Below are 13,531 nucleotides of genomic sequence, written 5' to 3' on the forward strand. Positions count from 1 at the left end.
GGGCTGGCTTCTCAAACAGGTCCAAGATGGCTTGAGAGAGCGAGGAAAGGAGATTGGCCTGGGTTTTTACTGTGGTGAGGGAGTGAGGCCAGGTGAGCATTTGTGAGGAAAGTGGCTTGCATGGTTCGAATCTCCCATGGACGCCAAAGGAGGCAGCACAGCACCCAGGCTTTCTTTTTTTTTTTTTATTACCAAGCTATGAGCTTGTCCAGATGGGAGGCACAAGGGGAAGAGGGAGAGGGGACGGCTTAAAAGATGTCAGCAGGCAAACATCAAAAACTGGGCTCAGACTCCTCATTACACATGTTATTCTCCTTGTTTACATTTCTAGGTGGGTCCCTTCTCTACAGGGAAGGGTTGGCATGGGTCAACTGAGGGATGAGATGAGGCTGTGGATGATAATGTCACTTACATCAGAGGATTCTGGACCTTTGGCATGAACTGGGGATTTCTCTTTCTGCATCTCTCCAGCCCAGAGACCCCTCCAGTCCCTTCATCCCTCCATTCCCATTCCATCTCCCCCAGGTCTGTCTGACACTCCCCCACATTCCTTAGCTTGGGCCCTCCCCCTACCAGGCACCCGTGCTCCCACTCCCACATTCCCTCTGGACACTCCCCCAGAGTGGAAAAACCATTCCTCATCCCTTTCCTGCTCCCAGCCCTGGGATCGGATATGCTGGTCATTCCTGTTTGGGATGGCCAAAGAGATAACACCTGGCATGGAGCCCATCTGTCATCACAGAACTCTTAAAGCTGTTTCAGGTGGGGCCCCTGTCCACACTGAGTGTCCACCCTGGCCCCTGGGCTCCTGGCCCTGTCTGTTTCCTCCTTCTCTAAGAATGAGGTAGAGGACCCAGCAGCCAGCTGGAAGGAGAGCAAGGTAACTGTTCAACTTCCATCCAGGTCAGCTTCCTGTTCCTTGGCCCCACATGTCCTAACCCCTGGAGACTCTGGGCCACAAAGCAGACCATGGAGAGAGGCTGGGCAGCTCTGAGAGTCAAAGCTTGGGAACAAATGCTGCTCCAAGGGCAGACAGGGATGAGTGTCCTCTCCCCAAACACCGCAGAGAACGCTGCTATTACAGCTGCTTTTGTCTAGGCAAGTCTGGCTTTCTGACCAACATCTGGAGTTTGTCTCTTAAAGACACAGCTGTGGCCAGTGGCCTCCAGTCCTAGCTCTACCTCCCATGAGCTGCGTGACCTTGGACATCCATGTTCCTCCTTAAGTCAAATGAGGAGTCAAATGAGGCCAGGAGAATATGAGAGTCTGCAGGTGAAAGGATTCATAAGCACAAGTTCATCTCGAGTTCCTTCCCAGGCTCTGAATCTAATTCTGTACTCCTAATTCTCTGAATCTAATTTTGTACTCCTAATTCTTCATCTTTTTCCTTAAAGAGGGCTCCAAATTGTAGCTTCAAGGCCCCACAAAACCTAGATCTGCCCTGAGTATGGTACAAATATGTTAATTATTAGCATAAGTGGTCAAGAAAGGCCCTGGGCTCAGATAACACAGGATTAAAATCCGAGTTGCTAGCCTTCAAGTTGCTTAACCTCCCGAGCCTCAGTTTTCTCATCTTAAAACAGAGGTAACACCTCAACGATTGCCGTGAGAATTTAATAACATTTGTGGGCTTCCCTGGTGGCGCAGCGGTTGAGAGTCCGCCTGCCGATGCAGGGGACACGGGTTCGTGCCCCGGTCCGGGAAGATCCCACATGCCGCGGAGCGGCTGGGTCCATGAGCCATGGCCGCTGAGCCTGCGCGTCCGGAGCCTGTGCTCCGCGACGGGAGAGGCCACAGCAGTGAGAGGCCAGCGTACCGCAAAAAAAAAAAAAAAAAAAAAAAATTTGTAAAGCACTTAGCATAGTTTCTGCTGCTATGTGGTGGTTTTCTTATTATCATAAACTCTCAGAGATAGGGGCTCTAAAATGAATTTCAAGGAAGTAAGAGCTGAGAACTGAACTCCTGGACCAAAATAAGAAAGCTCCTTTAGCCTAGAAAAAAGAATGGTCAGGGGGAAAATGGGTCTTTGTGCTGCAATAAGGGAAATCTTAGCCAGACTCAAGAAAATACAGAGCGATCTCTTTAAGTTCCCTTTCCGTTCGAGTCTTCTGCGGGTAACCAGGCCTTTGGGCCTCGCCCCACCTAACTCCTCCACCTTGGCGCCACCCACTACACACCAGTGGGGGCTGGAGTTCCCCCCCCCCCGCCCCCCGCTGTCTCCAAACGCTCGGTTGGAGCCTGCGTGGTTGGAGGGGGCCTTTGGAATTCTGGTGGGCTGGGCCCTGAAGGCAAGGGTGGATGAGAAATGGGTCCAGTCTGGGCCCAGCTCCCTGGCCACGCAGACACTAAAGAGAAGGGACTTCTTTCCACATCTACCGGACATCCATGATACAAAATAGATATCAGAAGGCGCAGCCCTTTGGGGAAAACACTGTCTTGTTGGTAATTACAGTTAGCGATGCTTGGTTATCACCAATGCTAAATAACTGTCTGATTTTGTTGAGAGACCATTCCCAGCTCGGATCAGGGTGGGTGGGAGCGAGTGGGCAAAAGAAAGAAATCTTGACAAGGACGGTGAAGGGCTGGGTACGAGGAAGAACGCCCAGAGACCGCTAACCTTCTCTCAGGGGCTCACAGCGCGGCGGAGGCGAGGGCATTCCAGCCAGTGGCTTGCGGATGTCGGCTCCCAGATGCGCCAACGCCGGGGCTCTCCAGCGGGACCCACAGAGGTGGCCGCGTCCGGAACGGCCTTTCCAGCAGCTGTAGCCTCCGCAGCAAAGCAGCGGGACAAATCCCACCCCCCGGCCCCGCCCGTCCAATCCATCTTGCTCGGGAGGCGACGCTTCTCGGGAGAAACAAGGGGCGGGGAGGGGCAATCCAAGCCTTTGGGGGCTCCGGACAGGTGTTTGGGGGAGAGGGCGGAGCCGGTTTAGGGAGGATGGAGAGGGAGGGGCGGTGCTGCCCCTTTAAGAGGAGGCGGCCGAGCCGGGACCTTTTCTCTTTCCCCGGAAGGAAAGCCTAGCCCCGGCTGGGCGCGCAAGGTGGGGAGGTGCGGGGCTGGGCGTGGAGAGGCGGGGCGCGCGCGGTGGGACCCGTCCTTCCCGTCCTCCTAGCGGTCGACAGGTCTGCCTGCCCAGATCCGCTGCCGAGCCTGGATCGGAGGCGACAGTGCGGCCAAGTGGGCGCGGCCGGCACGAGTTGGGGGGCAGGGTGCCCGGGGCAGGGGGGCGGTGACCCGGGACAGTGCAGGCGGGAGAACAGACCCGCGGACCTCAGAGGGGAATCTGAGAGCTCAGACCGTGAACGGACGTGAAACTGGCCAGGGCTGGGGGCCAGAAACTGATCAGCGCTTCGGGGCTCAACTAAGCGGACGCCAGAGTGTTCTCCGGTGGCGCGGGGGAGCAGGTGAACAGGTCCTCACTCTCAGCCCCACGCCCTCACGCGCTCTCGCCCGGGCCCCGGCTCCCGTCCGCAGCCATGGGCCCCGGCCCCAGCCGCGCCGCCCGCGTCCTACGCCCGATGTTCTGCGCGCTCGCCTTGATGGTGGCCGCCAGCGACCGCGTCGCCTCCGCCTTCAACCTGGACACCCGATTCCTGGTGGTGAAGGAGGCCGGGAACCCGGGCAGCCTCTTCGGCTACTCGGTCGCCCTCCATCGGCAGACGGAGCGGCAGCAGCGTTACCTGTAAGTGAAACTGGCCAGGGTGGGGTGGGAGAGTGTGTGAACAGGGTGCGGATCCCGAGTGGAGTCCAAGCCCTGGGCCAGCTGGCTTCCAGGCTCACAGGCCTCCAGCTCTGGGGAGCGACGATTAAGGGAGCGGGGACCTAGGCAGCCCTTCTGCTGCCGAGGCTTGGCGGGAAGTAAAGGGATTGGGTGTGGGATGGGGGGCAGTAGTTATTGGCAAGTGCTGACCCGGCCAGAACCTGTCTAGACTCAGCCCCTCAGGCCTTTAAACCTCTCTTGAGAGTAGAAGTGGGGTCCCCGTTTCCTGACCCCCCTCCCATTCAGTGAACTGGGTGCTTAGTATACCGAATGCCTCTTCTCTCCAGGGCTGGGAACTGGGGAAAACTGCAAGATAAACACCTTTCCCCTTTTCTGGGAAGAACCTACGGGGGACATGCATTTAAGCCCGCCCCCACCTCGCACGTAGTCTGCGGCCCGCCAGCCACACCCTCGGCAGAACCACACTGAAGGGCCTTCTCAACTGCTTGGCAGTTGGAGAGTGAAGTGATGGGCGAGTCTGGGCGTTTGGAGCTGTCCAGGCGCTCCTTCTGACCCCTTGAGGATGCAGAAGTAGAAGTGAGAGGAGCTGCTGTCCCGACTCCTGCTTGGTCTTCTGCAACCTACCCCCACCCCCAGCAGTGATGCCCTCCCACCAGACGTCCTCCTCGCATTCCATGGATTCATGTTGAATCTTCAACCCTGAGTGTGTTTGTTTTGGTCTCAGGAGGGAAATAGTGTTTTTCTCTTTCTTCTGTTCTCCGTCCCCAACAGCTGCAAGAAGGAGGAGAAAGAGCTAGGCAGAGGGGAGAGAGGGGAAGGAGCGCATCCAGCTGCTTGTGTTGCCACCCCCGCCCCCCTTAGTCATGCCCAGTGGGGCATGTCCAAGTTTGAGAAGTTTCTCTGCATGGGCTCAGCGTGCTGAGGTTGGCAGTTAGGGGAAGAGGCCGCTGGGGAAGGTGAGGCTGCCCCAGGAGGGAAGGTTGTTAGGACGGGACAGGCAGGCCCTCTTTGGGCAGTAGCCCTTCTGGTTGACCTACCGAGATGTCAAACCCTGCTGAGCAAGAGGACATGGTCAGATAAAGGGTGTGTTGAAGCCTTTCTCAACTCTGGCTGGAACCTGCAGAAACTTGAGGAAGTTGCAGTGTCCAAAGTTCAGACTGCCCCAGCCTTGTTCCCCGCCCTCCTGGCCCAGCCCCTGCCCAGGCCACCTACCTACTTGGCCTCAATTCCATCTAGCTTCTGCAGAGGCTAGGACCACCACACCCTTCCCAGCCTGGCCCCAGCAGCTGCGGTCTGGCCTTAGCCACTCTTCCATCTTTTGGAGACCCTAAGTGATCATCAGCACTGGTGCTGTTTCTGCCCCAGCCCAGAAAAAGATTTTCAGATTTTCAGCTGAATCTGCATGATATGAGGCAATGGAGTGTAAAGAGAATATCAGAAAAGCAAGGGTAAATAATGGAAAGCTGGAGTAAATAATAGATTCTGTAATCACACCCTCCCCCCTTTTTTTTTCGCTGTGTGACCTTAAGCAGGATATTTCTCTTCTCTGGGCCAGTTTTCCCCAGGGAGAGGTTGGGTCTGGATCTATGTACTCCTTCCTGCCTCTGTTGGCAACTTGGCACTGTGGAGAAAGAAGAGGCTCCCAAGTCCCATTGCCAGTTTCCTGTCTTGAATCTGTCACTAATACCTGAGTCTTAATTATCTTACACGTCAGGGGGAGGGGAGCCACATGCCTTCTTCATGGGGTGATAGTGGGCTTTTAATGAGATAATCTGTGTAAAATGCTCTGCATCTGCCTTCTTCTCCCAGCGGCAGCTGAGGGCTCTTGTGCTGAAGCGGGGACCTGGATGCGCCCTCACTAACCAAGGACCTCACCCAAGAGGGCTGAGCAGAGGGGTCCCACTTTTCTTCCTGGGCAACTAGAGATGGCATTAGGCCTGCCAGGAGCCCAGAAGTTTCTAAAACTAATGAATCTCAGAGAGGCAAGTAGTCTAGATAGCGTTCTGGGTGACTCACTTGGGTATCCTCAGACTCTTCCAGGGGTGGTTCTACATCTTGGGTCATCTCCTCATCTCACTGAATTCTGCCCCATGACCCTTTGGGAGAATCAGCTGGGCCAGCTGGGCTTAGCTATAGCCAGCTGTATAGCCAGATGTAAACAGCTTTCTGAGTGCACAGCTCAGGGCATCCAGCAAGTCAAGTGGCAGTTTTGTTAGCTTCCAAGTCCCTTTGGAAAAGGGGGAGGGTTCGTGATCCTGAACAAAGTCTTAGCCTGAAGTTCACTGAAGGTTTTCAGGAGATGCAGGGATCCTGGAAAGTGTATGCAAAATCTTGCGTGTTTGTGCATTGTTCTGGGGCCTGGAGGAGGGGAGAGCATAGCTTTCGTTATATTCTCAAAGCTGGCCTTATTCCAGAAATGGTTAAAAACCCAGGTGTGTCTTTGTTCCCCATCACCTTCATCTCTAGACTGAGGTTCCATGCCCACAACATCGGAGGCTTACTGCAACCCCAGCCCCAATTTCGCAGCCTCTGGAGTGAGGGGTCAGGAGCAGGACAGGGAACCAAGGTTCTTTGGGCTTCTTGGTGAGATACATGAGGACCCCTGGGTGAGCAGAGGGACTATTCCTCGGGGAGGTGGTCACTGACCTCCCCCCCTTCCCCCAGCACCTGTTCTGTCCTTCCCTCCTGGGATTCCAGGTGTCCTGGTCCGGCCTGACCTTGTGGGTTATGGGAGATACCTCTGGGGCTCTTGCCTGGAAATGAGGGTGTCTGGGATGCCTGGGGCGGGGGTGGCTGCAGCTCCTGGAAGATGAGGTCATACCTGAGGTAGGCAGGAACTAGGCTTACTTGCTCTCCTAAAACATGTTTCCCTGGGCAGGGTTGGCACCTGGCAGCCTCCAAGGCTCGTGCCAGAGGAAATGGGCATAGCAGCTGTGGCTGCAATCACAAGGCGTGGATGCATAGTGTCCTTTTTCTCTGGCTCTCTCCAGTGACCAGGCCAAGCCAGAGAGCTTAAAACTGGGCAGGAGGTAAGGGAAGCCTGATCTTGTAGAAAATGAAGTGAAAGGGGCTTGGTCAGAACTAAACAAAGAAGGGAGAGGATGGCGGTAACAGCAAGGGAGATTGAGGTTAAATGACATGAAGAATGCCCTAAGGGATCAAATGTGGAAAAATACTAAGGAGCCAGGGAAAGGGAGAAGAAATGAGAAAAACAGCCTTGTTCTTTATTATTGGAGGCTTGAGCAAGGCCTCTTTCTCCTGTCCTCTCTCATTCTCTCACTTTCTCCGGCTTGTTGCTCTGATTCTAGGGCTGAGTCTCCAGAGGGGAAAGGGAGCTGGGGGGCAGGGTAAGGAGAAGTAAGGCGGGGATTGAGAGGACTGCAGTTTCAGCGACCGCAGGAGAAGCCTCTGGGGACATGGCTAACTCAGTCAGGAGGATTGGCACAGAGCTGGGATCCAGGCATCTGAGAGCTGCCCCCAACCCACCCCAGGGCTCAGAGCTGGAGTGGGCGCCCTCCCCAACTGGCTTCCTGGCCTAAGGAGTAAGGCATGGGGGCCCGCTGGACCCTCAATGTTAACTGAAGTCTTTCCACTAGGGCTACCCCAGTGCCTCCCTGAGGTGAGGAGTCTGGGAAGTTGAATCCTACAGGCTGTTTCTCTGAGCATCACCCCACCCCAGTGTCCCTCAGGGGGCCTTCTTTGGGGTGAGCCAGCCTGGTGCCCTGACACCCCTGGGCCCCATTCCCCTGCCTCCTCTGATTCCACTGCTTTCTACCTGGCTGTTCCATTAGCTTTGAACTGCCCCAGGAAGAGTGATGGGGCAGGAGTGAGAAAGTGCTTCTCCAGAACTTGGAGCTCAGGGGCCTCCACAAAGGCCAGGAGGGGCTGTCTGGCCGGAGCCTGAGGATAGGGTGAAGAGGCAGCTGTTTGAAAGCCCTTGTGAGGTCATTTTATTCATCTCCCTACCTCCTGGAAAGACACCTACTCCCACCCAGCCCAGCCTGACTCCAGGAAGGAGGCAGTACAGTCTCCTTTCCTCCTCGCTCCAAGAGCTGGGCACAGCATCCCACTTCTGGCTGCTGCTGGGAGGGTGACCTCAGTGGTGGTTTGAGAGGGATCAGCTTCTCCACTCTTTGATCTGGACCAGATCCAACAGCAGGAGCAATGTGCTCATTTGCATAGTAACTTACATTCATTTACATACCAGTAAGATCTTTCCCACCCTCTGGATTTTCCCACACCTGACTGTGGCTGGAGGAAGCTGGACCCGGCCCTCCGTGCACCCTCCTTCCCCCATCTACTCCCAGTCCTCTGGCCGTAGACCCATTGGATCCTGGGCTGGGAGCCAGAGGGCCTTAAAGGGCCTCTAAGCAGGCCAAGTAGGAGCTAAAAATACCCCAGGGAGGTGGGAGGTGCTCCCTGTGGAATCTCTGAGGAGGGAGGGGCCTGGGATGCGGGGGCTGGGATTAGGACCCTGCCCCACCGCCCATCCATGGGCACAAGGCTGTCGCAGGGTGAGAGTGGGGAGGGTATAGGTGGTAAGGGGATTTGTGTCAATCCGATTGCTATTCATGCCCAGCTCTGCCTGCTCTGTACCACAGGAGGCAAAGAGGCGGGGACCCTCAGGCCACTCCCTCTAAGATGAGGGAGCTGGGAGGGCGTGGCCACCCTGTTCCTCAGCCACCTCCCACCCTGACAACTTGGGCCCAGAGCACAGGCACGGCAACACTTCCCTTGCATTGCACGCCCTGGAATGCAACCTGGGCTCTCCAGGGACCCCTTGCCCACTGAGGCCTGGATCCACCCCTTCAAGGTCATTGTAGCCAACCCCCAGCTGCCACCTCCAGCCAAATCTGGGCTCCCACCCTCGAAAGACTAGCTGCCAGTGCCCCACCCCCACCTGACTGATTGCCTTAGGCCGCGGATCCTCTGCCCCATCTGAACACCTGAACTAGTCTGCTCTGTGCCTGTGCTTCAGGTCCCCTAACCCAGTGGGGCAGAAATTCCTGGGTCCCCGGAGCAAGGCCTGGGGGTGTGCTAGGGCCAGTCCTGGTGCCACAAGAAAGCAGAACGACGGTGCTCACGTTGGCCTTGGCTTCATAGTCAGGAGGCCCTTTCAAAGAATGAACCCACTTTTTCCCCCAACAACCCTGGAGGGTGCTGGGACAGCTGCTGTCCCATTTTACAGATGAGGCACTCACAGCTCAGAGAGGGAAAAGAAATTGTCCCTTGAGGCAGAACAAACCTAGAACCAGGCCCTTCAGCTCCAAGGCTGAGATATTCCTTTCCCACAGGCAGCAGCTCCCCTCTCGCACCTGTCAGGCTGGGGGCAGACGCCCATGGGTGGTCAGGTAGCGGACTCGCTAGGCACCCTACCCAGCCCAGACAGAGGGTGACTAACAGGGCCTGGCTGCCACGCTGGCCCCCTGCCAGCCTTCCTGCCGGAACTCCCAGCCCTGCTCTGCTTAGAGAAGCTATACCCCTGCCCCCAGGAACCCTTCCCCAGGGTGAGGTCTGAGCTGAGGTGTGAGGTGCAGGCAGAGTCCCCTTCCAGGCACCCCCAGGCAGCGCATTCCTGACACCCAGTGGGCCGAGGCACCCAGGCCCTGGCATGCCCAGGCCCTGCCCTGCCCACTCCCTGCAGCCCTCACTCTCAGGTCCCAGGCAGGAGCTGCAGGCAGGGCCGTTGCTCTGCACGTCCAGACTCTGGCAGGGGGCCTGGCGCCCAAGTTCTGAGCTGGGCGCCTCAGGTGACAGCATTGCTGGGGCCGGATGGAGGGGTACCTACCTAGGAGGTGCCTGCCACCCAGGAGGCTGGGTCCAGCAGGACTGAGGAGGTGGTCTTGGCAGAACGTCCAGAGGCTGCAGACAGATGATGCTGGGAGAGCAAGGGGTGGTAGAGCCGGGTTCTCAAACTGTGGTGTGAATTTTTGGGGTGCGTGTTAAATAAGCAGGTTCCAGGGCTCCACCCCCAGATTCAATCCAGGTTGTCTGTGGTGGGCTGAGGAATTTGCCTTTTTAACAAATATCACAGGGATTTTTGATTCTGGCGGTCCAAGAACTGTCTTTTGAGATAATATTTCAAAGCTGATCACCCGCCTTCCTCTCCTCTAGTCACCTCTCCGGTATGGGAAGGGCTGCTAGAGCCCTAAGAACCCTTGCAGAGACTTGCAGTTCGTGTCCCTAAAGAGGGGTTCCAGGCAGGCTGGGGACAAGGTGATTTATAGTCCTCACCCATCCCTATTCTCATGCCCACCAGCCAAGAACTCTGCCCCAGGGCCACACTGTCCAAAGTGTCAGGTACCCAGCTCCCCTGCCACCACCCCTATACCTCATATGTCTGTCTCAACAGGGTGGGGAGGGGGAGAGTAGACATCGCCCAGGTCACATAAGGGCCCTGCTGACCTCAGCTCACCCAGCTCTGGTTTAGGGTCAGTTGTCCTTTCCTGCCCACATTCTTCAGTGCCCGCCCCCGTATCTAAGTCCTCAGATGTGGCTCAAAGAGGTAGGACCAGGACTCCTCCAGCCTTGCTCTCTTCCCCTCTGGCTTCATCTGAGAGGCCAAGCATTCCTTCCCAAACCCAGATCTGGCCATGTCGCTCCCTTGCTTGAAATCCCTCCGTGGCTGCCCTTCCCACCCTGCCTCTTGTCCCTCTGCGTGTTTCTGGCCTCCAGCTGCACAGAGGGCCTTGCAGATCCCTGAGTCACTCTTGCTTATGCTTCCCGGCTCTTGCACAGGCCAGACCTCGGCCTACAGAGCCCCTCCTCCCCTTCTTCACCTGGTAAGCCCTGGTCATCGGACTCAGGCCAGGGTCCCCTCTTCTGTGGGCCTCCCTGATTGCCCCCCGCGCAGAGTCTGGGCTGGTTTGCTCCCTGCTTTCCTCTCATGAGGCACTGACCGCAGGTGTCTGTCTCCTTGCCTGCCTTCCCCTACCCTGGGCACTCCTCGAGGGCAGGGGCGGGGAGCCATTCATCTCCAGACGGCAGAGCCTGGCACAGAGCGGATGCCCGGCCCGTGCACGTTGAGCAGTGAGTTGTTTGAAGCGGGCTTTGGGGACTATGGGCCCGGGTCTACCTACCTTCTTGCCCCCAGGCTCCTGGCTGGTGCCCCCCGGGACCTTGCTGTGCCTGATGGCTATACCAACCAGACCGGTGCTGTGTACCTGTGCCCACTCACTGCCCACAAGAACGACTGTGAACGGATGGACATTGCAGAGAAAAGTGAGCAGAGGGCCTGGGAATGGGCGCTGGGTCAGGAGCCTGGTGGAGGGCGTAGCACAGAGAGAATGACTGGAAGAGACAGAAGGCTCACCTGGGTAGCTTCTAGTCCCTTCTTGTCCGGCTGGGAAGAGGGAGTCCTAGAGTGGGACCAGATGGGATTTGTAGAGCTCGGACTATGATGGGCTGGAGAAAGCGGGGAGGGAGGGCTGCCCTGCTGGAGTGGAAGATCCGGGAGGGACCAACCCCTGCCCCCTGGGTGCTCTTGATGCTGGGAGGGTGGGATGAGGTGCCCTGGCTCATGACCCCTCCCACGCCCACAGGTGACCCTGACCATCACATTATAGAGGACATGTGGCTCGGGGTGACGGTGGCCAGCCAGGGCCCTGCGGGCAGAGTCCTGGTAAGTGGGCGCTCGCCGTCACTCCCCCCCTCCAGCCCTCTCCTTCGTCTCCCAGGAGCTTCAGAGGGAGGCGGAGGGCAGGAGAAGGGTCCGTTGTGCATGAGCTGGAGCCTTGCAAACGTCCATTTCTGTGGCTGTATGTCTCCACGGCATGTGTGTCCCTTCATCCTGCACTTGTAGCGGGGGGGGGGGGGGGTGTCTGGCGCTCTCCAAGGGCCAGCCTGGGTCCTGTCTGAAGCACCCACTGCCCACCCCCCCAGGGGGGTGGTGTTCACTCTTGGTAGGAATGAGCTGAGGGAACTGTGAGATGGAAAGGGCAGAGAGGGCCTCGGGCAGTGCGGCCTGGGCGCGCTCCTTCCGGGGAGGCCGGCTGGTGGAAGAGGCACAGCCCTGCTGCCCCAGCTCACCCGGCTGGGGTTTGGGGGCCCCCTCCCTGCTGTCAGCTGTCACCTCCTCAATTTCTGAGCCCCAGATAGACAATTTATTTTTCATCTTTAAATTCATGTAACATTTACATACAGTGAATGTACAGATTTTGTTTCAGTTGCGTTTTGACAACTGAACTGCGTTTATACAACTGTGTAACCAACACCCACTAAAGAAATAGCATATTTACATCATTCCAGAAAGCCCACTCCTTTCCAGTCAACCGTCACCCCCATAGCCGTCACCTTTGGATCACGCTGTGATTTCTGTCACCTCTGAACACTGTCATAAGCTCTGGGTTTGACCCGTTCACTGAAACACCCTTTCTAGTCTTTTGTTAAGGATGGTGTGGGTCCAGGTTTCCACTTAAGTCAGTTCTAGATCCTGGGTCCTTCAGCAGTTTTCTGCTCACCCATCCATTCATTCAGTCCGTTTTTGGCGAGCCCTGCCCTGAGCCCGCACTACAAACTTTGTAGTTACCCGGGACAGGCTCAGGCCAGCACGAGCATGGGTTTGGCTCACGGCTGGACGGGGACACAGACGGCAAGCAAACAAGAACTAGGCCTGGTTCTGGGTTTCCCCTGGCCCCTGGCTGTTTTTACAAATACCCTATTCTGACTGATCTGCCCAATAACTCTTTATGGAGCACCTCCCATGTGCAGGGAGAAGCTTCAAGAGAGGAAGCACAGCCTGACACTTAGGAGCTCAGACCCCGGAGCCCGACAGCCTTCGTTTGAATATCCCCTGCCTCTCTCTAGATGTGAGATCTTAAGCAGGTTTCTTAGTTCTCTGTGCCTCAGTTTCCTTATCTAAAATGGGGAAGATAATTATCCCTACTCCATAGGGCTGGTAGGAGGCTTAAAAGAATTAATATGTGAAGAGCTCAGACTTGTGTCTGGCATATAGTCAGCACTCAGTACGTGTTAGCCGCTGCTGCTGTGGTTGTTGTTATTCTAATATTGACCTTTCATTAAGAGGGCGAGGCCATCAGGGGACAGCAGAGAAGCAAATTCCTAACCTGCTCTGTGTCTAGCTCCTTTTAGACCCAAGGGCCTGAACCTCACATTCTCTCATCCTTTTCCCTTTTCGTTTTGCCAAGATCCCTAAGCCACTCTCAAATCCAGTACCTTCTGGTCTTCCAAAAGTGTTCTCAGCCTTCAGAGCAGATTTTTGAATTCTGGAAAGGCAATGCAGGTCCAAGCACCACTGTGGGAAGAAAGAAAAGCTGGGAGACTTCTTTGCACTCCCCTCCTGCAAAGCCAGAGGCGCACAGGGCTGTGGAGACGCTGCTCCTGAGTCCCTGCCGCGGGCTCAGCTGTGTGCGTTGGTGGGGGCTGGGGTCCCCAGGTCTGTGCCCACCGCTACACCCAGGTGTTGTGGTCGGGGTCGGAGGACCAGCGGCGCATGGTGGGCAAGTGCTATGTGAGGGGCAACGACCTGGAGCTGGACCCCAGCGATGACTGGCAGACCTACCACAACGAGATGTGCAACAGTAACACGGACTACCTGGAGACCGGCATGTGTCAGCTGGGCGCCAGCGGCGGCTTCACCCAAAACACTGTGTACTTTGGCGCTCCTGGTGCCTACAACTGGAAAGGTGGGGACCGTGGGGGAAGGGGAGAGGGCAGAGGCCACCACCCCTGTTAGGCCCGAGGGCAGCCTGCCAGAGCCTCCACACGAGAGGGCAGAGGAGAGCATTCGTTTGCCAACACCAGCAACTACCTCGACCTCTGCTATTTTAAAGTGCTTACTAGGTACCAGA

At 56.7% G+C, this 13,531-nt stretch overlaps 1 protein-coding gene across 1 annotated transcript in view; it reads left to right on the forward strand.

The window, feature by feature from the left end:
- Nucleotides 1-3,146: 3,146 nt before the first annotated feature.
- ITGA3 (integrin subunit alpha 3) overlaps nt 3,147-13,531 on the forward strand; it is a 29,696-nt gene continuing 19,311 nt past the window's right edge. The window contains exons 1-4 of the mRNA XM_065896725.1: nt 3,147-3,683; nt 10,816-10,943; nt 11,264-11,343; nt 13,117-13,366. Of these exons, the coding sequence (XP_065752797.1) occupies nt 3,478-3,683; nt 10,816-10,943; nt 11,264-11,343; nt 13,117-13,366 (664 nt within the window). The 5' untranslated portion in view covers nt 3,147-3,477. The remainder of the gene's footprint in view (nt 3,684-10,815; nt 10,944-11,263; nt 11,344-13,116; nt 13,367-13,531) is intronic.

The sequence above is a fragment of the Phocoena phocoena genome, chromosome 19, assembly GCF_963924675.1.
Source record: "Phocoena phocoena chromosome 19, mPhoPho1.1, whole genome shotgun sequence".
In the NCBI taxonomy this organism is placed as follows: domain Eukaryota; kingdom Metazoa; phylum Chordata; class Mammalia; order Artiodactyla; family Phocoenidae; genus Phocoena; species Phocoena phocoena.